This window comes from Nannobrachium achirus (assembly GCF_963921795.1).
Source record: "Nannobrachium achirus genome assembly, chromosome: 18".
Lineage (NCBI taxonomy): Eukaryota > Metazoa > Chordata > Actinopteri > Myctophiformes > Myctophidae > Nannobrachium > Nannobrachium achirus.
The window spans coordinates 12,468,004-12,493,346 of record NC_137825.1 but is presented as its reverse complement, the minus strand read 5'-3'; the positions used below and the strand labels follow the sequence as shown (position 1 = coordinate 12,493,346).

Below are 25,343 nucleotides of genomic sequence, written 5' to 3'. Positions count from 1 at the left end.
TAGTTCATGTTTTTTGTACCGATGTTAGGTAACCACAGTCTGGGAGCTCGGAACTACCTTTACTTTTTGGATAAAATTTAGTTTCGAGTGTTTTCCAACTCGTTGTTGCGGCAGTCCAGCGATCGCTACGCCACCTTTCTAGGACCTCATCTCGGAGCACAACAGTATGCAGCGACGGGTGAGGTATGGGGCTAGTTTTCATACAGCCTGGTAAAAACCAGACAGCACAACATGCAACACCAAACGAAGTGTGTGAAAGAGGCTGGCCCACCAGGAGAGTTTTCAATAGACCTGGTTACTTATTCCCCTCACAAGATGTGGCAACACACAGCGGGACATCACGTGACCCGGAAGTATAAAACGCATGGCATGCGTGCGGTGGACGTTTGGTGAATGTTTGTGTAGAACAACAAACATCAAAGAGCCAGTCAGAGCGCATGGTGGAAACAATGTCTCCACAGAGAAGAGCTACAATGTATCAGATGGAGGCTGTTAGGAGGTCTATTAATGAACACATGACGTCAGTGGGAGAGGAGATAGTGGAGATACTGTGTGTTTTACAACAACAACAACCAAAACACAATGTTGATGATGTTTGCTGTGAGAAGAAGCTGGACGTCAAGGTGTTTGTGTTGGAGCGCCTCAGTGTGGCCGCTCAGTGGATGTGCAGCCTCTTCCAGAGAGAGATGGAGAAACTACACACCAAACTACACACTGCAGGTTGGTACAACTACACACCAAACCTACACACTGCAGGTTGGTACAACTACACACCAAACTACACACCAAACTACACACTGCAGGTTGGTACAACTACACACACAGTTTTATTGGCGTGTGAAAAGTAAACATACATGTACTTTTGCCAAAGCAAAATATAATTCTAAAAATCACACCTAGTGTCAAGTGAGCAGTGCTTTTTTTTAGTTTAAAGGATGTTTCTCTTAAAATTCTATATTTTGGGAGAACCCGGGACAGTTTTAAGTTCATTCAGTGTTTGGATATTTGGTATTCATTTTATCAGACACGCCCCCTTCCTATACAGACCTATAGTAACTTCAAACTACATTTTAACCAGGTTAGATTTTTGGTGACTCCTGACACCCTCCTAATACGTGAGCAGGCTGTGTATTTTCAATTACTTTTCATGTTTTTTGTGGTTCCCAAACTTTTTAGCTTGTGACCCAATAGAGAAATAATCCCCGGACCCAAACTAGTCCCTGGGTTGCTGATACAAACACTGTGTGTGTGTGTGTGTGTGTGTGTGTGTGTGTGTGTGTGTGTGTGTGTGTGTGTGTGTGTGTGTGTGTGTGTGGTGACTGAAAATAGCTGAGCTCAAAAGGCGTCAAAGACGTGCACTGTTTTTTGTATGTAAGGTTGCTGAATGATAATTAAAAGTTCTTTCTACTGGTGATTTTCACAGAGCACCACAGGGAGAGGTCTACAGAGTCTAGAGAGATGGCCTCCCAAACATATTCAGCGGTGTCAGAGGAACAGCGAGAGACGGACAAGGGACGTGGACTGTTTGCTGCAATGATGCAACCTGTAGTAAAGTTGTACAGGATAGGTATGTACTGTTTTATTTACTAGAGATGCAATGATTAGATTGTTTTTGCAGATACCGGCTTTCCATCTAATCTAAGAATAATAATTAGAAGTTTTTTCTGAGCTCACGCTGAAACGACTTCTTCAGCAGTACACTTTTGTCTCAAATGAAGTGTACTTTGTTACAGTTAGTAGATCAATATGCCCATGTGTTACTGTATTTGTTGGGCTTGAGTTCATGATTTCAGTATTATGTTTTTATCCCATGCACAACCTTTTTTTTTTACTTGAATATTTTGGACAATATTTGTCATTGTACATAAAGCGGGTTTGCATGTTTGGAATTGTAACAGCTGAAATCAATGTAAGTTAATATATCAGTATTCTGATATTAACCTGAGGGCCGCATTAAGAGAAGGTGGGGGCCGCATGTGGCCCCTGGGCCGCAGTTGCACATGTATGCTCTAGGAGGGTATAGCATGGCACACTGCCCAAAAGATGGCGTAAAGACTGATGTAATTTAATACTACACCAGTCTTCTGTCATCAGTGTGCTGAGCAAGTAATTATGCTAAAATGAAATTCTGAGGGTCCGTTCACACAGGTCATATAAATTATCCAAACCTTATCAGTACCTTAACTTATCAGAACCTTATCCAAATAAGAATACACTTCCCACAATGCTTTGTGTGAAGTGGGCGTTGTCACTGCAGTCCAGAGGCTCTGAAGCAGATTACAGGTGTGACTAGCTCCTTTCGGAACCCCTCACTCCACTGCTACGCAGCTCCGAGATGGGGTTCCTACTGGCCGCATGCCGGAATCCTGCAGCTGGATCACCGATCCGCCGTTAGCGAACACTTCTTACCTTTGGTGAACACTCTATCCAAAAAGTGACGGGTCTCTGTTAATCTATAATCGTTTTACTTCTTTAAGGTGGAAGAAACTCGAAGCACTGGGGTGAAATAAAGACTTTATATCGCTCAGAAGATCAGCCGGTTCTGTGTTTTTAGACATTCCGGAAGTTGCGGCCGCATAGGAAAACATTACTGCCTCCCCTGGTCACGTGGTATATCTATACATACATTTCAGAAGTGACCAGACCGGTGTATTCGATCTACCCGGTGCATTCGACGACCCAAAGCAGTCCAATTGGCTAGGACTGATCACGTGGCACACGTGCCGACGTCCTCATGTCACACCAGCGCCATACGTGCAGACGTAAAGTCAACACAAGGCTAACAGTTAGCTAAACAAATGATGTACTCACGTTTGCATAGTCAATAGCACTACTGTCCACATTCCAGTACATTCCATGATTTAGGCACGAGTCCCGATCACATTTACATAATCTTCATGTATGTACATCCCATTACAGCAACGTAACGTTAGTCTTTTTAATTCGCGGAGTTCTTAACCGGAAGTGCGTCCGGCCGTCAAATATGTCCGACCGGAAACGTGCTGCGGCACAATAGTTCCGCCACAATAGTTCCCCCCCCCAAAAAACTTTTTTTTTTTCAAAAAACTTTTTTTTTTTCAAAAACTTTTTTTTTTCAAAAAACTTTTTTTTTAGCCATATGAGCTTTTCACGTTAACAACGAGGCGAGGGGTGTAGATGTGAGCGGCGCGTAGCGCCGCGAACCTCTAGTATGTTACAGTCAGTTTGGGTAACTCAGTCAGATCGTGGTAAGAGCGCTTGTTTTGTCGTTCACCACACACCAATCACCACCAGATGGCGACAACAGCCATTCACTAGTGTAGGCGCTGACGTCACTCGTTTGCGACTCTCTTTCTTTATTTACTAGCCTAGCTCGGCAGTGTTTAGCCATTAGCTTACTATGCCTTACTCTAACCCTAACCTTAACCTCAGTAAAACTATGCCTAACCCTAACCCTAACCTCCGTGGGGTGAGGCGCTATCATTCCTGCCGACGCTACGTTGTTGTGGCTCAAAGCGACCGCTTGTACCGCCCCGCGCCGCACGACGAGTGCTCCTCGATCTGCGATCCAGCCGCAGGATTCCGGCATGCGACCAGTAGGAACCCCATCTCGGAGCTGCGTAGCAGTGGAGTGAGGGGTTCCGAAAGGAGCTAAGGTGTGACCCCGCCCTGTGGCATTCCAGCACAGCCCATTCTGTCCTATTGGTTGGTGGTTGAACCCCGCCTCTTGGTCTCATCAAGCTTTCTCCCAGCACCTTGGCTGGCCTACAAGTTACCTAATGAAAACCTTTTCCCTTAAATCCAGCCATAAGGGTAGCTTAAGGGAAACTTCCCTTATCAAAACACGTGACTTCCATAGGGAATGAATTGAACGGAACCTTACCCCCGCCTCCCCCCAGGTTTTGGAAAAGGGTTGAAACCTACATGTGTGTCCAGGCCCTCATTGTCTTTGCATTCAAGTTTCATAATGTCAGAGAGTTGAGCTTAGTTATTGCCTTTACCTTCAGCAAAGATTATTGTTATTCTCCACTAGGCAGTGATGTTGCTAGTGTAATGGGTCCCGGGACCCACAGATGGACATTCAAATGAGCCCCAGAATAATTGTATGGGTCCCGCGACGACACGCATTATGTATCAACGGTGAAAACATCAAAAAGGACTTTCGTTTAAACAAATAGTGGCAAATAGCTACTTGTACGTAGTTAACAAAGGACAGAAGCATGGATTTACAAGACAATCTCAATCATCTCATCAATAATGCCAGAACGCACAGCTGTGGAGACTCCACCACATGCAGCTCAGCTGGTGCAGTGAAATGACTGATAGCAGGAAGGATAGAGTTGTATGCGTCCTGGGGCTGCTGTGATGCTTAGTTTAATGAGTCCTGTATTTAAAAGTATGCATCAGGGACACAGGGTGCAGGGCTAGTAGCATCACTGACTAGGTTTACAGTTATTAAAGTCCTTTATTCACCTTTAGTCCTTTATTGTTTCAGACCAGGGTGTGGAGTCCAGACTGCTGAAGACCAACTCTCCAGATTCAGCCAGGAACATCTCTATTAAACAAGAGGAACCTGAAGACATCTCTATTAAACAAGAGGAACCTGAAGACATCTCTATTAAACAAGAGGAACCTGAAGACATCTCTATTAAACAGGAGGAACCTGAAGACCACCCACACCTCAGTATGTATTTTCAATGCTCAAAAAATGTCTTCACAATGATAATAGCTGGTTATTATTAAGGCTGGGACTTTAACACTTTGAGTGCCAGCCCCCCCTGCCCCCCGTCCCTTACCAGTGCCACCATTAGGTCCCATTCATTTCTGCCCCAATTCCAGGGAATAAATTGGAAATGATCCGATATTCACATCGGAACAAAAATGGGAGGTTTGGTAAAAGAGGATTTTTTTTTTTACCAAAAAAATTTTGGAGTGATTTCGGTGAGCGATTTTGGACATAGGTGCTCGAGAGTGCGCACTGCGCAAACCAGTCAATAACCTCAGAAATCTAGATTCTGAGATATTTGAGTTCAAAGAAAAAAAACTTTAGGAAGCCATAGCAACAAATTGGTAAATGGTAACGGAACACAAGTACCCTTGACAGAAAGAATGACATGCCTACTTTCATTATGTGCAAAAAAAGTTAAAAAAATATTGTACCATCGTTTCAAGGGGGCAAAGTGAAAAAGTATGAAATGACTCAGAAGGTAGAAATTGCCTTACATTTTGATAGAACTATGCACTGTGAATTCACTGTGTTTTTACCTGGTCTAGAAGGTCAGGAAGACAAAAAGTCAGAAAGCGATGTCAACCTTTTATTTTATGGCAACATCGAACCCTAACCCTGGTGAGTACCTCACACATCCAGCATGAACATATTTATGTTCAACAATATTTACAAATATTTCCAAAAAAAAAGAAATCACAAATATGACTTCACAAAAATAAAATATAACTGGATAAAAGTAAAATAAAATAAATGTGCAGCAAGTAAAGAATAAATAAAATAATATAAAAGTCAGTACTGTACTGTACTGTATTCTCAAAAAAAGGCATTCAACAAGCCAACATTCAGGAGTCAAAGGCACCACAAATAAAGGTCAAAGATGGTACTGTTCACCGTGTGTGTGTGTGTGTGTGTGTGTGTGTGTGTGTGTGTGTGTGTGTGTGTGTGTGTGTGTGTGTGTGTGTGTGTGTGTGTGTGTGTGTGTGTGTGTGTGTGTGTGTGTTTGTGTGTGTGCGCCTCAGGTACCTCAAAATGGCCTGGTACCTGTTTCTTGCCATTGTTCTGGGAAAGTACGGCATGCAATGACAGGGTGTTTTGACCAGTGCATGGCAATCTCCGCCTTGTGAACGATAGCTGTGAGGAAGAGAAGTCCCAGAAAGTTCTTCAGCTCCCCTAGAGTGACATTGGTCCAGGCAGCGAACCTACAGTGTGTATGACCTATGCCTGACTCCTCCGCTCTCGCTATCTCAGCCATCATACTGTCCTCTCCATCCTTCCTCCATCCAGTCAGACTCCACGGGCCCTGTATATGATAGAAATAAATAAAAAATACTAAATGATCGTGCTTCTGTATAATTTGTATGTTCTTTAGCAAAGGCTGTCGCACAAAAGTAGTGAAAACAGCAGATCTACAAGCACATAACGCCTCGCGGTGCGAGGCGTTGTGTGCTTGTAGATTGCACATACAGTATGAAACAGAGCCGATACCTTTATGTAGGAAAATAATGCTGCTATGTGTACCCTGTATATATATAAAATGTCACAATGCGACATAGCTCTGTAAAATGAACAATGCTGTACCCCCTCCAACTGTATATATGTTCCCCATTTTCAACTGGTTTTTATATTGTATTTGTTATACTTGCTTTGGCAATGTAAACATATGTTTTCTCATGCCAATAAAGCTCCTTTGAATTGAATTGAATTGTATAATGTGCACCCAAAAAAATGCATAAAAAAAAAAAAAAACAATAGCAGGTCAGGCTTATTGATTGATTGAAGAATGTATTAGAAAGAGGTGGTAAAAAAAAAGAACCTAGCCCCACCCTACCCTCCCCTGCCCCTTCTTTGTATATACTGTTTGTTTAGACTTACTGTCTTTTTTTGTTTTTCTTTACATATCTACTGCATAGTACTGTGTTCTATCTGTCTGTCATTCAATGTTATATGAGATACTTCAATGGTTTCCACTTTCCAGTGGAAATAAGCTTAGTCTTTTCATGGATCTCCTTTTAGTAGACCTTGTACCAGTGAACTGTACCGTCATGAAACTGTACCTTTATATGCAAACTTCTAATAAAGTCTTCAATCAATCAATCAAAGTAGGCTACAGATGCATGGCTCATTTCAACAGGAACCACACTTTATGCAGCTCATACAGTGGTGTGTTCTAGACTCATATTTTATTGTTAGTTACTAGTTAGTGCCTAAAAAGGAGATCGGCTGTTGTTGACAGATTCATTCTGTTGCAATAGCAGAAATGTGCATGCATGTGTGTTTAGTGCTGTCCACATTGGACTATAATGTGCATTCATGTGTGTTCGGTGTCCCCTAGTGGACGGGTTAATTAGCGCATTATGTAACACGCTCCCGTATCGGTGAAGTTTTATTTATATCTACTTTTAGATTTCGGTTAGATGGCGTGTAGTTTGCTATTTATAAAACGTCTTTGAAGTATTTGGGGGGCTTCTATATTTTTCTGTGCATTATAGTGGGGTATTTTGAGTTTTCCCGTTATGTTTTAATTATATATAATCTGCTGCGCATGCGCGATAGAGACGTGAACAACGCAGTGTGTTTACAGCTCATTCCATCTTGAGCATCGCGAGCGACTGACGGTAAGATAACGGAGGGAACTATGAGCGCACTTTGTGCGACAACAAACCCTATTTATATATTTACATTTACCATGTTTAGTTAGTATTGCGTGGTAGTAATCGTTGTGTGTATTTCTGTTTGTTTCCTAGGTTAATAACCTGACTATCTGTTTACAGTGTTTAGTTGGTGTGAGTGTGTTGTTTGTGTGACTGGCAACAGTAAATAAACCCAGATAAAAGACACTGTTTAGACGAGTTGTTTTCGATTTCGGCCGATGCTTAAGAATACCAGTACATGGGAGACTATTTAGTTGCATAGTGGGTGTGATTGGATAGTAAAATGTACAGTTATTAACCGACGACGCTGTACGAGGACGACGCGTCGTAGGACCGGACAACGTGACGGCCGCCATTGCCCACCCAGCGTGGAGGACCTCGAGAAGGACGTTGCCGATCGCCTCTGCGGCCACATGGAGGATCTCACGCAAGTGTTGCTTTAGACCACAGTTACATAAAACTGTGTGGAAAAAGGGAAAAGTGATTGTGCCTCTCATTGCTTCGTGGGAGTGAAGCTAAAGTTGCTAACTGCTGATGCAATAAGCTAATGTTGCTATGCTAACTGCTAAATAGCCACAGGAAGGAGTTGACATTGTCTGAATGCTAATGCTAACTAGCCACTGGAAGGAGGTGTGACGTTTTCTGAAAGCTACTGCTAACTAGCCAAAGGAAGGAACTGTCGTTGTCCGAATGCTAATGCTAACTAGCTGCACAAAGGAGCTACACTGCCACTGTGAAGACATTGAATGTGAATGCTAATGATAACTAGCCGAAGGAGGTAGCTACTTTGCTAAACAAAGGCTGGGGGATTTACATATCAATGCTAAATGGCTGCAAGCTAAGCTAAGTTCCATTGCTAAGCTGGACAATAGACTGAGACTTTGTGTGCTAACCAGCTAAAGGGCTAACTGACATTACTTGCTGTTACTGTAAAGCCTCATTGCTTGCCATTTGCTAATCGACCAGCTGCCCTACATTCTACGAAGGAGGAAAGCTCTCTAAAGGTAGGATGACGGATCTGGAAGAGTGGAAGCAGAAGCGCACTACAGCGCAAACAGCGTTTACTAAAGCGGCAAATATATTAGACAGTAGACTCCCTTATGCAGAAGACACAGCACTTGTTAGAGAACTAAAGGATCTCAGGGGAGCGTTTAATAAAGTCCTTGATGTCACTGAAGACTATGTCGCTGCTTTAAATGACGCTGGCGATAGTTCATGTGCGACGGCAGTAGAAGGAGTCTACAAAAAGAGGGACGAATGTAGCCGGCGGTTGATAAGCACCGAGGACCGCGTCAAGGCGGCATTATGGGATCGTTTCGTGAATAAGACAGTAACAACACTAGAAAACGAGTTTGAGTGCGCGTTGGATGAGACAAAGAAACTCACTTCAAAAAAGGCTTCTGAAAGCCGACGAAGTAGGGAAGATGACATTCTACGTGGACAGCTCTATGCGCTAGAGGGAGTCGCGCGTGAGTGGAGTGGGTTTGTGCCGAGGGACAAAGCAGACCTCATGTATAAGCGCATCCGGGAGCTAAGAAGTAAGAAAGAGAGACTAATGGTGGATTGGGCAAGCGTAGACAGCGACAAGGAAGAGAATGGGGACGACAGCGACGGCGGAAGTCCTGACCAACCTGACGCTGCCGATAACTCTACTCAACCTAGCAATCAAGACAGTTCTCCTCCAACTACTAGCCCTACTCAATCAGGCGGCGGGCAAGCAGCAGCTGTCACGCCACCACCACCACCAGTGTTGTCCCCAGGTCCAAGGCAGTTGGATCGGGTACTGGTGTTCAACCCATCACCCAACTCTGCTAGCACGCCACGACAGCCGGATGCTCGCTCAGCGTCACATAGAGACTCTAGTGCATCGCACGCTGGTGGTGTACACCACAGTAGTGCTGGTGTGTCTACCGGAGGGGACAGCAGCTACCTGGGGGGCAGGCCAAAAATTAAGTTGGCACCCATGAAACTGCCGGAGTTCACCGGAGACAGAAGAACCTACTGCAGTTGGCGTAAGAACTGGGAGAACCTCCAGATACTGGCTGATCCCACTGGATCAGAAGTATGCAAACTTTTCAACCTACTGGACAGTGTGGAGGAGAGAGTGAGAAAAGAACTCAGGCTAGATCACTGCAGGTCCTCAACTGAGGTGTTCAGGCTTCTGGAGAATCGATATGGGAACAAAGAAATGACCGCTCGTCTGATTGTGAAAGAGCTGGAAGACTTTCCGGCTGTCAAGGGCGGCCAGCCTAGACAAACCATAGAGCTAGTGCGGGCAGTGGAGAGGGCATTGTTTGATCTGCAAGATCTCGACATGGTGGATGTCATAAAGAACAAAATGACTGTTGCTGCCATAGAGCAAAAGCTGCCTATATCAATAAGAGAGAGGTGGCTCTTTTATGAGCGAGATTCCATGAGTGGGGTGACCCAAGCAAATTATTTCGACAGACTTTTAGAGTTCCTTAAGGAGCATGAGGAAGTCCTTGAAAGGCTGGCAGGGCCTGAACTTGGGACCCAGGCATATGAGAAACCAAGCCACCGAGAGAAAATAAAAGACAAAAGACCGGGAAAGCAGTCAGTCACCAGAGCGACAGCGAGTGAAGTGAAAGATTCCCAGAAAGAACCCTGCGTCATGTGTGGGGAGGATGGACATGGGAAGAGACTTTTCCGCTGTAAGGCTTTCAGGAAGGCTGCCGTGTCAGAAAAAAGAGCCTTGGTGAAGAAAGTGAAAGCATGTACCAAGTGCCTGGGTTCTCATGGGGTCGACGGTGCTTGTAATCTGAAATTTCTATGCCGGAAGGAGGAGTGTGCTCCAGCAGATCACCATTACTTCCTATGTTCTAGGCCTGCAGTGAAGGACGCTAACAGAGAGGAACCCAAAGCGGAGAGAAAGAGAGGAGCTCATGGCCCAACAGAGGACCAAGAGCGCATCTTTGCTGAGTTAAACCTGACCCCTGAACAATTAAAAGGTGTTAGGCAAGCATGCACTAACATGATCTCAAGAGCCTGTGCAGCAAGCAGTCTCACGGAAGAAGGAGACTTAAAAGAGTATCCTGTCCTTATGATGCTTGTGGAGGTTGTAACCAAAAGGGGGGACTATGTAGGTGCCTTAATCGATCTCGCCTCCGACACCAATTATATAACACACCAGGCTGCTGAAAGACTTGGACTGACCGGAGAACCGATCACTCTGGTTGTGAGTGGTGTTGGGGAGATGGCAGTGAGAGTTGATACAAAGAGGTACATCGTAACCATAAAGGTTTGGACCCCGCACGGGACTTTGAAGCTCCACAAAATGATCTGCTATGGCCTTGAGAACATTGCCAGAGTGGATAGATTGGTGGATTCCAAGCAGCTAGAGCAGTTCTTCCCAGATGTCATGCCAGGAACATTGGCCCGTCCCGAGAAGATTGAACTTCTTATATCTACTCGGGAAGGTCGCTTGGCACCCCAGAGACTGCAGAGGGTTGGAGACCTTGTGCTGTGGGATGGCCCTTTGGGCAAGACAGTGAGCGGCGTACACCCCGACCTCTTCGAGGATGTGGAAGTGACGGCACGCCATTCGTTAACCCACTTCGCACGCTCAATGAGGGCAGTGGCCGGCAAAGTGGAAGAACACCTTACAAAGGACCTGGTGCAGAGAGGCCAGGTGGACGTGAGGACGACTGCTGCAAGCAACAAAGAGGTCTTCGAGTGGCTGAAGTGGGACAGCATCGGTGCAGCGTGTCAACCTGTCTGCGGGGGCTGTCGCTGCGGAGGGTGTTCTCCGGGGGGTAAGGAGATGTCACTAGCAGACGAACGGGAGTTGGAGATCATCAAGGCGGGCTTGACCTTCAGGGAGAAGGATGCACACAGTGAGGAGTCCCACTGGGATGCAAAGTACCCATGGAAGGAGGATCCTGCGACGCTCCCCAATAACCGCAAAGCTGTTGAAGCGACGTTCCTGAGAACGGAGAGGCGCCTGGAGAAGGAACCTGCGTGGAAGGAGGCCTACACCAAACAGATCCACGAGATGATTGACAGAGGTGCAGCAGTGAAACTGACGAAGTCCATGATGGAAGAATGGTCTGGAGCAGTATGGTGGGTGAGTCATTTAACTGCACCTAACCCGCACTCTGTCACCACACCTGTACGCATCGTTTGGGACAGCAGCCAGGAATACAGGGGTGTGAGCCTGAATGGCATGCTGCTCAAGGGACCCGACGTACTCAACCCCATTCGAGCTGTACTGCTTAGGTTCCGAGAGGGAGAGTATGCAGCTATTGGAGACATACGGAAAATGTATAATTCTGTATGGCTTGAAGAGCAAGAAGTCCATGTACACCGTTTCCTCTGGAGAGACTCGCCACAAGACGAGTTAGAGGACTACGCAGTGGTTCGTGTGAACATGGGGGACAAGCCGGCTGGCTGCATAGCGCAAGTGGCTATGAGGGAGACTGCTAGTCTGCCGCAGTTTGCTCACCTTGTGGACGAGAGGAGAGTCATCGAAGAGAACTGCTATGTCGATGATTGCCTGGTATCACAGAATGACCCGCACAGACTTGAGGAGATCTTGGAGGGAGTAGAAACCATACTGAAGACTGGTGCCTTCCACCTCAAGCCCTGGATCCGGTCTGGGCATAGTGGGAGGGCCACTGTGACAGAAGCCAAGCCTGTGACACTTGTACTGCCAAACCAACTCAAGGAGGAAGACAACAAAGCGTTGGGAGTTGGCTACCTCGTTGGAGACGATAAGCTCTTCGTCATGGTGTCCATTAATTTCTCCAGAAGGAAGAAAAAGATGAGGACCGAAGTGGACCTGACGGAAGAGGAAATCGTGGAGAAAACCCCTGACCCATTGACACGTCGCATGCTACTTAGCCAAGTCGCAGGACTCTACGATCCGCTTGGTCTAGTAACGCCGCTGAAACAGAAAGGAGTGATACTCGTGAGGAGTGCCTTCCAGGAAGCCGGCAAATTAACCAAGGACACCTGGGACGAGCCACTGTCAGACGAACTCCGTGGAAAGGCAGTGGAACTGTTCAAGGAATATGCACGGCTAAGCCGTGTCACTTTCCACAGGAGCATCACGCCCTCCGGCTGGAGGGGCAAGCCATGGGGGATTACGTTTTCGGATGGAAGTTGTGACTCCTATGGTGCCGTGATGTACCTGCGATGGGAGACTTCTGGGGGTGTAATCTGCCGGCTGGTGGAGTCCAAAGCAAAGCTGACACCCATGGACCAGAAAGGGGACTCAGTCAAAGCTGAACTCTGCGGAGCGGTGTTTGCCACCCGCCTGAAAGGCTATCTGCTGAAGCACGGGAGGTTGGAAGTGGAAAAGTGGTTCCATTTTGTGGACAGCCAGACCGTACTAGGAGCTATCCAGAAGGAGAGTTACGGCTTTCAGACGTTCTTCGCCAATCGGGTCGGTGAAATACAGAGGGCTGGTCCTGTTACCGATTGGTGGTGGATACCTGGACCGCTAAATATTGCTGACCTGGTCACAAGGGGCTGCTGCTCCCCAGAATTGCTAGAGGAGAATTCCGTTTGGCAGGCTGGCCCTGACTTTCTGGCTGATCCTGTTGAAGAATGGCCCATGAAGTCCGCTTCTGATGTGGCTGCTGCTGCCAGAGACGCCGTGGGCAAACTTCAAAGGAAGGCCTTCACTGCTGTTACCACGAGGGCTCAGGCCAAGATGGTGCCGGTTCCCGTCAATCCAGACAGAGCGGGAAAAGTCGGAAAGGACGGTGACGTGCTCCAAAGCTCCTCCAAGGTCACAGATTTGCCCTCGGGAGAAAACCAAGACCCCATGAAACTGTGGGGGGCTGCGCTCGTTGACCAAATCGACCCAAAGAGATACAGTTCACTCAACAAGCTGTGCTCTGTAATCGGCTTTGTCAGGAGGGCACTGAAGTACTGGTTATGCCGGAAGAAGAGAGCCCATACATCGGCAAAGTGGGAGGCGTTATCGGTGAGAGAGCGCCAGCTGGCGTTTGAAGAACTGTGCCTAACAGCTCAGAAGGGAGTAGTGTTTCCTGTCACGACTTTGAACAGGCTCGTTGTTCACAAAGACGAAAACTCTGGTCTGTTGCTATGCCATGGGCGAGTCCAAGCCATGTCTGAAGAGAGGTCTGGTGTGCCATTGATTCCTTACAAGGAATGGATTAGCACCCTTCTGACTGAGGAAGCACACAGGGCTAATCATGAAGGAGTGGCCGGGACCCTCTTACGAGTGCGAAGAAAGGCGTGGATAGTACAAGGCCCCAGGGTTGCTCGCAGTGTGATTGACTCCTGTATGCACTGCAGGAAGAGCAGGGCAAAGATGTGCCATCAAGTCATGAGCGACCTCCCTCCTGAACGCACAAGGCCTGCTGCACCGTTTGAGTACACTACGTTGGACCTCTTCGGCCCGTATACCATCAGGGATGCGGTGAAGAGGAGAACCTGCAGGAAAGCTTGGGGTATAGTTTTCTGCTGCATGGCATCACGAGCGATGCATGCTGATATAGTGGAGGACCTCTCAACTGATGGCTTCTTGAGAGCATTCCAGCGTTTTACCGCTCTGAGGGGCCATCCTCAGAAGCTCTGGTCCGATCAGGGGACGAACTTTGTTGGAGCTAAGCCAGCTTTGGAGGAACTGTACAAGTTTCTAGCTGACATCGATAAGGAGAAGGTGCAGAAGAAAGCTGCCGAGTCTGGGACAGATTGGACTTGGGTGTTCCACCCACCAGACTCTCCGCATCGGAATGGGGCGGCGGAAGCGGCAGTTCGTGTGGTGAAGAAGGCTTTGAGCAGCGTTGGAGAAGGAGGTAACCTTACAGCACTGGAGTTTCAGACCCTCCTCTACCTAGCTGCCAACCTTTCGAACGAGAGGCCGATCGGAGCTAAGGCTCAGCTGCAGGATGAGACTGTTGAAGTCATCACCCCTAACTCCCTTCTACTGGGACGTGCAGGGCCCAGGGGGGACCCCCAAGGGTTCGAGTCTACCACCTACCCCTTTGTTCGTTTGAGAGCAATCCAAATTGAGGTGGATAAATTCTGGAGACGGTGGAGCCAACTGGCGGGGCCAGGACTTTTCATAAGACAAAAGTGGCACACCCCAGCCAGAAACGTTGCTGTGGGAGACCTGGTTTGGTTGGCTGACCAAAACGCACTCCGGGGCCGGTTCCGGTTGGGCCGGGTAGTGGAGGCGTGTCCTGATGGGAGAGGCGTCGTCCGGGACGTGAAGGTGAAGACGTGTCATAGCCTTCCAGTCTCCGTCAATCACTCCAGGCATGACCAGCACAGTGACAGTTGCCCCACAACCATCCTTCACAGAGATGTGAGAAGGCTGGTAGTCCTTCTACCTGCGGAGGAGCAGTAAAAGAAGAAATGACTTCCCCTGCCAGCCTCCGCAGAGGCTGGTGGTGTTTCGGTAAAGACGGGTTCTGTTGATGCGAGTGGTTCCGGTTGTGACTTTTCATGGTCGGTGTGTAAGCCTAGTTCGTTTGAGGCTTGGACATCGGCTTATGATCAGTTGGCAGCCGGGGTAGGTCGCATCCGCAGGGCTTCTTAGTCTAAGGAGGATTACGACATCGCAGAGGACGTGTTTTTCTTTTTACCTAGATGTGCCTTTTTGGAAGCTTTTTTAATGACTCTTACTTGAGACTGTACTGAGCTAATTTTGTGTGGCTTTCTTTGGTTTAGCAACCAGAAACCCAAGTGGGAGGTGACAGATTCATTCTGTTGCAATAGCAGAAATGTGCATGCATGTGTGTTTAGTGCTGTCCACATTGGACTATAATGTGCATTCATGTGTGTTCGGTGTCCCCTAGTGGACGGGTTAATTAGCGCATTATGTAACACGCTCCCGTATCGGTGAAGTTTTATTTATATCTACTTTTAGATTTCGGTTAGATGGCGTGTAGTTTGCTATTTATAAAACGTCTTTGAAGTATTTGGGGGGCTTCTATATTTTTCTGTGCATTATAGTGGGGTATTTTGAGTTTTCCCGTTATGTTTTAATTATATATAATCTGCTGCGCATGCGCGATAGAGACGTGAACAACGCAGTGTGTTTACAGCTCATTCCATCTTGAGCATCGCGAGCGACTGACGGTAAGATAACGGAGGGAACTATGAGCGCACTTTGTGCGACAACAAACCCTATTTATATATTTACATTTACCATGTTTAGTTAGTATTGCGTGGTAGTAATCGTTGTGTGTATTTCTGTTTGTTTCCTAGGTTAATAACCTGACTATCTGTTTACAGTGTTTAGTTGGTGTGAGTGTGTTGTTTGTGTGACTGGCAACAGTAAATAAACCCAGATAAAAGACACTGTTTAGACGAGTTGTTTTCGATTTCGGCCGATGCTTAAGAATACCAGTACATGGGAGACTATTTAGTTGCATAGTGGGTGTGATTGGATAGTAAAATGTACAGTTGTTGTAGATCGGCTGTTTTCACTAGTCTAAATAATTTCAAATGATAAATGCAAAACGAGCGGTTTTGGACATAAAAAGTTTTCACTCCCTCCATCACGGAGGTATAGAGGCCGACGCCGAGCGGCGCCATGCCCAGGAGGGTCTCCCAAATCGGGCTTGAGTTGTGGAGGGTGGTCGCTAGTGCTTTGGAGGTTCCAGGGCGAGCGCCCCCACCCCGGGGCTCGCGATCAAACCTTTTGGGAACCACTGTTCTATACTAGGCTGTGATGTGATGTCCTTGGCTCATTATCGCCAAAATAAACAATGTTCTAACGTGAGTGGCACGTAGTATGCAGTGAAGAATATAGCCTAAAATCAGCGTTTCTGAATGTCGACTTTACAATGAAATGGATGCTTCTCTCGTTTGGGTCGGGACCCATTTGTGAGTCGCGGAGACAGTTTTATGGTTTATGGGCCATATATTTCATACATTTTGATACATTATACAGCACTTATCTCATATAACATTGAAAGACAGACGTATAACAAAGTGAAACGTAGAGAACATACCGCAGCACAGCTCAGCAGTGCATCCTACAGGGCGCGGGGAGAAACCGTAGCAATCGGTGGTCTGTCCCTGGCAGCATGCATGCCTCGCCGTAGAAGGAGCCCTTCTGGCCGCCAGAACCAAAATCGAGGCCGTGGATGTACCAGCGGAGGTCCTCGCTGATGAACCGATCGCCCGTAGAAGGAGCTCTTCTGGCCGCCAGAACCAAAATCGAGGCCGTGGATGTTCCAGCCGAGGCCTTCGCTGATGAACCGATCGCCCGTAGAAGGAGCTTTTCTGGCCGCCAGAACCAAAATCGAGGCCGTGGCCCGTGGGTGTAGCAGCCGAGTACCTCCGTGATTTTAGGCTGGCCCATAAACAAAGAAACTAGCCCTTCCCCCACTCCTCCTTGCTAAAACCTCTACATTCCGATCTCTCTCTCTATCTCTATCTCTCTAAATAATACTAAATCTAATGATTTTATAACTAATTCTAGCTCATTCTCTCAATATATCTCTCTCTCCCTCTGATTGCTGTGTGTCCGGTACGGTAAAAGTCACTGAACTCTTTGAGACCCTTGTTTCTGGGGGGAACCGGCCAACCAGCATGCTTGAATTTGGTCACATAAGCGTGTGATGTCATGCAGGGGCGTCAATTGGGTATGGCAGGGGTATGCAGCTGCCATACCTTGACAGGGGGAAATAATAAAAATGTACTTTTCATCGTGCCTGTTGCTAAGGTATGGCAACATGACTGGTGTCTTAACCAGACACCAGTCATGTTGCCATACCTTAGCTTGTTCTGAACTGACGCCACTGAATTGTCATGCATGACGACCGTCCCATCGTCCAAAAGGGCTGTATCTTGGTTACCGCATAGATCCAACACTGTACTACTGTAATATGAAAAAAAAGCATCTGGCGTCATATGACGCCAATATTATTTTCTGGCATCATTGCCAAGTGCGTGTCTGACGTCATATGACGCCCTGGCACTCAAAGTGTTAACTGATTAATTGTGATTAATTAATAACAGAAAATTAACGCATTTTAATCGCACTTAGTTTTTGCACCACAGAACCTTCAGTTTCGGGCATACCGATCATAGCGATGCACCAACCAAGAAGAGACAACAAACGCAAAGGGAGAAGTAGCCGATCAGAGTGCTTTGCTTGGCCCAGTGGATGCAAAATTTAGATTTAAAAAACTCACTTGTTAATTCACTCGTACAACAAAATGTGTTTTACTTGAAAAAAAAAATGCTTCTCAGGTCAAATATCGATGTGCAATTAAAATGTGATTAATTGCGATTAATTAATCACAGAGCCTGTAAAATTTTAAGCGCATCCCAGCCCTAGTTATTATATGACCAGAACGTAAACAAGTCCCCAGGACCTTTTCTGTTATCCATTTGGTACAGTACCTCCATTCGATTAACATTTTTATTCATTAAAGGGAAACTAGGTAACTTTAAGCCTATTATTTATATATTTGTATTTATTTTATAAATCACCTCATCAATACTGCCAGACACCCTGATGCTTACTTACTTAGTTAACTGCATCCATTAAAAATATGCGTCACAGAATGCTGGGCGAGCTGCATGAAGTCCCGTGAAAGTGAAACTAAATGGCAGACCAGTGGTGCAGTCTGCTGTGCTCCCCTCAGCCTGCACAGTCACAGTGTAGTGTACACACTAAGGATGCCAAATTAATATTCGAATTTCAAATACCGGTAGTCATTGAATATGGAAAAATATGTACATTCGAATATGAAAATGAATACTCAAATTATTATTTTTATTTTTTCGATTTTTATTTATTATTATTACCCTTATTATTGTTGTTACCCTTATTATTATTATTTTTTTTTTTTGAAGAGGTGGGCTAGTGAAAGTTTCGGGAATGGCGAGTGTGATATGAAATGTAAGCTTACCATAATCACAGTAATCCTTAATCATTTTTCAATCATATTCAAGGCCAATTAAGGACTTTTGGAGAGAAATGAGACAGACTCAGTCACTTTCAGAGCACTTCAGAGGGAAGGTGTGTGTGTCCAGCTCAGTAGGTCCGCGGCGGTAGTCCGCGGTGACTCCGGGCGAAAAACGGACGAAAAAAGCAATACCGCGACTGACCACTAGTTTAGCAACTTACACAGTATAGCTTTAATGCATCAAAAGAAGGCAATTATGTCTCTGCACTGTAAACTGGCTGCTGTTTTCAAGCAGACTGGTTGGTTCTTAACTTTTGTTTAAACATTAACTCTCCCCACGCTTTGAACGATAACGCTCGCCCCATTTTTTACAGAACGTCGATGCCAATACGGCGCTCGTTCGGTTCGTTCGTCTGATGACTGTAAGCTGATGAGGGGTCGCGCGGCCGTTTACTGTAAACACATTTTCCGCTGTGATGGTGTAAAAAATCCATTATGCGTTAGATCAACGGAGAACAATTCACTTCCTTGTTGATTTCCTCTGGCCCGGAGGCTCTGTAGCCAGTGACTGCTCTGAATGTACGGCAACACATAGCAGGACAATTCACATTCATTCTCGCATGACGCCGCCCTCTGCTGCCTGGCAGACCAAAGTGCACTATTGCACAACCAAAAAAAATAAAAATAAATAAATAAATGTCTGTCTGTCTATCTACTATAACGTCGCAAAGGTAAGCCGCTTTTTGATGGCGCCAGACCCAATAAATAAATAAATGATCTGGCAGTAGGAGAGTTAAGGGGTGCATTTTCTCCTTATGTGACACTCAACACAGGATTTAAGAATCCCAGGGCTAAATTATTAGTACCATAACCAATAATAATTATAACTTTATATATGTATAATATATATATTAAAGAAATATTAATATTAATATTTGAATATATTCGATATTCTGGCCAATTTCCAAGACCAATATTCGAATTTCATTTCTGAGGAATATTGGCAGCTCTAGTACACACTTACAGTACACAGTACACAGCAGATAGCCCAGCACAGCTGCCCCCTCCGCTAGTGCTGGAGTTAAATAGATTTGGACGTTTTTTCTTCTTGACTCGCGGGAAAAGATGAAGGTTTAAAACACGCTATTTTCACGTTAAAGCCCAGTGCACGCTCACTGATGGTGCACAGTGCACAGGACGTTTGTGATGATGGTTGCAGCTGTTGCTGTGATGGCGTTAGCTTTTCGGTCTGCACCTCGATCAGGCGCTGGACATTTCAGGCCGGGTGGAAATACTCTGCCGGAAACCCTGCAATGTACAGTATGCATGCATATGATGTGAACATTTGGTTGGGGGGAAATGTTTACACTCTGTGTTAAATCAACACTGGCTTTTGACCATGTAGAATTGTAGATTGGTGTATCAAAGATTAAAATTATATCAAATGACCTAGGCTAATTTCTATCAAATTAGGGGTCCTTGAAAAGGAAATGGCAGAGAATCACTGGGTTAAACTGTAGATTGTCTAGATTATAATTCATTCACAGAAAATGCAACAACATAATGTAAACTGGGCTTGGTTTAGAATAGCTTAGCTATAGCCTGGATTTAGTCCACCTCATCAAGGTGGGAGTGGGACATTACAGCAGTGGATCTCACACTTTTTCATGTCAAGGACCCCCACTTTGTTACTTATTAGCCCGCTGACCTCCTTTTGAAAAGATATCCCAGGGACCCCCATAAGATAATATTTGTATGGATTTACTGTAGCAGTGACTCTCAATCATTTTAATGTCAAGGACAGCCTGTTTGACCTTTGACCTTTTTGTTAGAAGGCTTGTACTTTGTACGCGGTTAGGGTGGATTCTATAACAGATTCTATAAATTTTTTACCCCTAGAACTGATTTGGTTTATGAATTGTCGCATTTTCTCCTCGCACAGTTATGTTGGGGTTGTTTCACAAGATAATGCTCGCCGCTCAACTCCGCCCCTCCCCCCATATTAACCAATCAAATTAATTTATTGCAGTTACTGTACAGAAAGTACTACTTTCCGAACAGTAACTACAATAAATTAATTTGATTGGGTAATTTAATATGGGGGTACATGACATCATTAAAAAAATATATGCTAATTTGATAGCCTTAATTAGCTGTTTTGGCAATGTCACCCGGTCTTCAAGTAACTGTCTGGTCAGTCCTAGTTGGTCATACAGTAGCTTGTATGTACATGGAAGATGGAAATATAGATTTACATTTTAGGAACCCAGTGTTCACTATTTAATTTGTTTCTGCTCCTAGACACCCTGCACATGGTTGTGTGTGAAGAGGAGGACTCTCCTGAACAGGAGAGGAGCTCCAGTCTGCTCCAGGAGGAACCAGAGCCTCCACACATTAAAAAGGAACAGGAGGAGATACTTCAAAGACCAGAGGAGCCTGAAGGATCAATGTTGACATTACTAGCAGTGAAAAGTGAAGTCGATGAAGACATCTCTTCACACTGCGCTGACGTTAAAGTTGAACTCGAATCTGACACTGAAGTTACTGAAGACAGTGATGATTGGGGGGAGACAAGTGGAGGTGTCCACACTGGAGACAAACCTTTCCAGTGTAAACTGTGTAACAAGAGTTTCATCAAATCAAGTAAGCTGAAGACACATCAACATATCCACACTGGAGAAAAACCTTTCAAATGCAAATATTGTGACAAGAGTGTCAGTCAGTCATGTGATCTAAAGGCACACGAGCGTATCCACACTGGAGAAAAACCCTTTCACTGTGAACATTGTGACAAGAGTTTCTGTCAGTCAGGTTCTCTAAAGCAACATCAGCGTGTCCACACTGGTGAAAAACCTTTCCAGTGTAAACTGTGTAACAAGAGTTTCAGCTGCTCATCTAACCTGTATAAACATCAGCGTGTCCACACTGGAGAAAAACCCTTTCACTGTAAATATTGTGACAAGAGTTTCAGTCAGTCATCTAGCCTGAAGGCACACCAGCGTATCCACACTGGAGAAGGAATACAATAAATCTATCCACTGCAAAACAAGAGTTTCAATAAATGGCCACTTGAAAAGACGCCTGTGAATTCACACCAAGGGAGTAAAATGACTTTCCACTATGAATAAGCTCACTGGGAGCATCGTATCAAACACCTGTATGTTGGGAGGGAGGTGGATAGAAAAGCAGAAATATTATGGATATTCATACTGCTCCGGTCAACAGAGGCCACAGTTGGGATTTGTCTTTTGCAGACATTCCCCAGCTTTTTTTTCCTCTCAGTTCTCATTTCCTCAGTTTGTGTTAAGTGTTAACAGTAACCATTTATGTTCATTCATATCGATTTATCTTTCTATAGCGGAGGATGCCATTGTAGTCCAGGGTCAGACAATAAGGACTGCATGCTTGTCGGGGACACTTTAGTAAACCTGCCTGTTCTGAATCTTGTAGACCAGAGGTTTTCAAAGTGGTTTCCGGGTGAGCCCTGGGCCTGGGCGTGCCGTGATAATTTGATAATATTTGGAATTTATTTTGAAAAAGCCAATCTGATTTATGCTCAATAAAACACAAATTAATTCAGATGTTGTCATCATTTAAAATAATTGATAACAAAAGATAGTTAAATCATACTGTTATGCCAAAGGTAGGCCCAGAGCCTTCTACCTTCGGAGAGTTGCGTCACTCCCGTTCACTTCATGGGGCCAGGTCTTCTACGCACACATCTATTGGCGTATAGTGACAAACGGCGAACCGGAAGTTTACATAATGCATTGAAGTCTATGAGGTGTAAAGTGACAATGAACCACGTGACCAGCGCTGTTTCTGACCCCGCAGTGGCAGGACTCTCTGATTAGACGACTCTGGGTAGGCCTAATATTAAAATATGTAAAATACGTAGCCTAATTCGTTCATTTAGGGGTGTAACAAAATGATAAATGTAATAGCGATATGATAAGCATCACGATACATGGTTGACGATACAAAACATGGACGATATTGGTAAATACAGGGTGGTGGGAGTGAAAGTTATGTTGTGGTGACTGATGCATATACTGTATAGCCTATATTTGGTGTCCTGAGCCCAAACGGTTAAGGAACCGCTGGCCTAGACTGCCACCAAGATGAGCGCACAAGTTAACTTTTCACCTGATTGCATTTGTGCGAGTGCACACTTATCTGGTAGGTCATTCACCTCTTTGTGGAGTTTTCATACATTGATGAAATGCTCTTAAATTACAGACCTCTTCTTCAAAGTTACTGGCGTTGTGCAACTGAATAAATGAGTCACGTCGTTATAACAGAATCACTGTTATGTACACAAGAAACACTTCGCGTTTTCTGATAAAAAGAAATTGAAGTTGAAAAGCCTTAGGTGAATTTGCTTTGCTACTTTTGTTTTAACCTGTTCACACACACAAACTGTGATCTAAGGTCCTGGTTCCTTATCCCGTATGCCTAAACGTAATAGTCATCTTTATTACTAGAGTCGGTCGGTCCCATATGCATATCACCATATATGAGCATTGTGGTCGATCTGTGACTCTGAACAACCAGTTGTAGATCGGCTATTTTCACAACATCTGCCTCTAATATTTGACAATTTGGCCAATGTTTAATTTGTCATTTTTAGAGGTATTAAAAAGTCCTTAAATTGTCCCTTTAGAAATGTGTAGAAACCCTCTATATACTTAAAACTTTGTTGGTTTGTGTACTGTTGAGTGAGAACCCCCCAAAATCATTTGGGGACCCAACTGGGGGTCCCGACCCACAGGTTGAGAACCACTGCCTTAGACAATTTTAACATTTTGAAACAATGAGGAAGTAGCAGCACACAAGGAATATCCTTTTCACATGGTTTATGTACCCATCTGTCCTCTCTGATACATTAAGTGGTGTTGTGTAGTTGTTTATTTGGGCTTGTTTACTATGTTGTTAGAACTAGTGTCTCCCATGTCAAGGTGGAACGCCCTTCCACAAGCCCTAAAGGAGAGCAAATCCCTAGCCTCCTTCAAAATTGGTATGAAAAGTCACCTTCAGACAGCTGCTACCCGTGACTTGTAAATAGACTAAGCCCCCATGCTCCCCCCCCCCCCCCCCCCCTTTTTCTCTTTTTTTTTGTTTTTGATGTTATGCTTTTGAAACTGATATTATCCTAGATAAAGTACTATGTTCTATCCGTCTGTCTTTCAATGTTATATGAGATACTTAAAGTGTGGTTCCTGTGGAAATAAGCCTTGGCTTTCTAGGATCTCCTTTTAGTTGACCTTGTACCAGTGATTTGTACTGTCATGAAACTGTACTTTTTTCTATTGCAAACTTCTAATAAATTATTCAATCAATCAATCAAAAGGTAGGCCTATAATTGTCTATAGCCTACTACTGTATCCATAAATCCGAAAACATTTGTGATTTTCAATTTTCTTTCCCCCAACAAAAAAGATTATTTTGAGAATAGCATATCTAAAAGCACAACACGTTGTGAGCTTGTAGATCTGCTATTTTCCAATAGCCATAGTCATTTGGGCTAGTTTTTCATAGACCGCCTGGTTGCTTATTCCTCTCGCAAGATCTGGCAACACACACATCACGTGACATCACATGACCCGGAAGTAAAAACGCGTGCTGCGGAGGACGGTTTTCTCTTTTTTTAAAGGTTGTTGTTTGTGTAGAACAACAGTCATCAAAGAGACAGAGCGCATGGTGGAAACAATGTCTCCACAGAGAAGAGCTACAATGTATCAGATGGAGGCTGTTACGAGGTCTATTAATGAACACATGACGTCAGTGGGAGAGGAGATAGTGGAGATACTGTGTGTTTTTTACAACAACAACAACAACAACAACAACAACACAATGTTGATGTTTGCTGTGAGAAGAAGTTGGACGTCAAGGTGTTTGTGTTGGAGCGCCTCAGTGTGGCCGCTCAGTGGATGTGCAGCCTCTTCCAGAGAGAGATGGAGAAACTACACACCAAACTACACACTGCAGGTTGGTACAACTACACGCCAAACTACACACTGCAGGTTGGTACAACTACACACCAAACTACACACTGCAGGTTGGTACAACTACACACCAAACTACACACTGCAGGTTGGTACAACTACACACCAAACTACACACTGCAGGTTGGTACAACTACACACCAAACTACACACTGCAGGTTGGTACAACTACACACTGCAGGTTGGTACAACTAAACACTGACTGCAGGTTTGTACAACTACACACCAAACTACACACTGCAGGTTGGTAGAACTACACACTGCAGGTTGGCACGCGGACAAACACACACACACACACACACACACACACACACACACACACACACACACAGCTTTATCGGCATGTGAAAACATACATGTACTTTGCCAAAGCAAAATACAACTCTAAAAATCACACCTAGGGTCAAGTGAGCGGTGCTATTTTTGACTTAAAAAGATGTTTCTAAAAAAAGTGTTCATTCTATCGTCTGCTCAGGCTTTTGGGAACACCTGGGACAGTTTAAGTTCATTCAGTGTTTGGATATTTGGTATTCATTTTATCAGACACGCCCCCTTCCTATACAGAGTAACTTCAAACTACATTTTAACCAGGTTAGATTTTTGGTGACTCCTGACACCCTCCTAATACGTGAGCAGGCCGTGTATTTTCAATTACTTTTTTAATTTTTCTTTTTTTGTTGTTGTTCCCAAACTATTTAGCTCGTGACCCAAAAGAGAAACAAGTTAGACATTTACCCGGGACCCAAAGTAGTCTCTGGGTTGCTGATACAAACACTGTGTGTTTGTGTGTGTGTGTGTGTGTGTGTGTGTGTGTGTGTGTGTGTGTGTGTGGTGACTGAAAATAGCTGAGCTCAAAAGGCGTCACGGACATGTGCTGTTTTCTGTATGTAAGGTTCCTGAATGGTAATTAAAAGTTCTTTCTACCTGTGATTTTCACAGAGCACCACAGGGAGAGGTCTACAGAGTCTAGAGAGATGGCCTTCCAAACATATTCCGCGGTGTCAGAGGAACAGCGAGAGACGGACAAGGGACGTGGAATGTTTGATGCAAGGATGCAACCTGTAGTAAAGTTGTACAGGATAGGTATGTACTGTTTTATTTACTAGAGATGCAACGA

At 45.0% G+C, this 25,343-nt stretch overlaps 1 protein-coding gene across 1 annotated transcript; it reads left to right on the top strand.

The window, feature by feature from the left end:
• Positions 1 to 473: 473 nt before the first annotated feature.
• Positions 474 to 7,512, top strand: LOC308302881 (uncharacterized protein; the record flags this gene model as incomplete). Its single annotated transcript, XM_080747199.1, has 4 exons — positions 474 to 720; positions 1,424 to 1,567; positions 4,475 to 4,521; positions 7,453 to 7,512. 4 exons carry the CDS (start codon positions 474 to 476, stop codon positions 7,510 to 7,512), a joined length of 498 nt encoding a protein of 165 aa, XP_080603325.1.
• Positions 7,513 to 25,343: the final 17,831 nt, after the last annotated feature.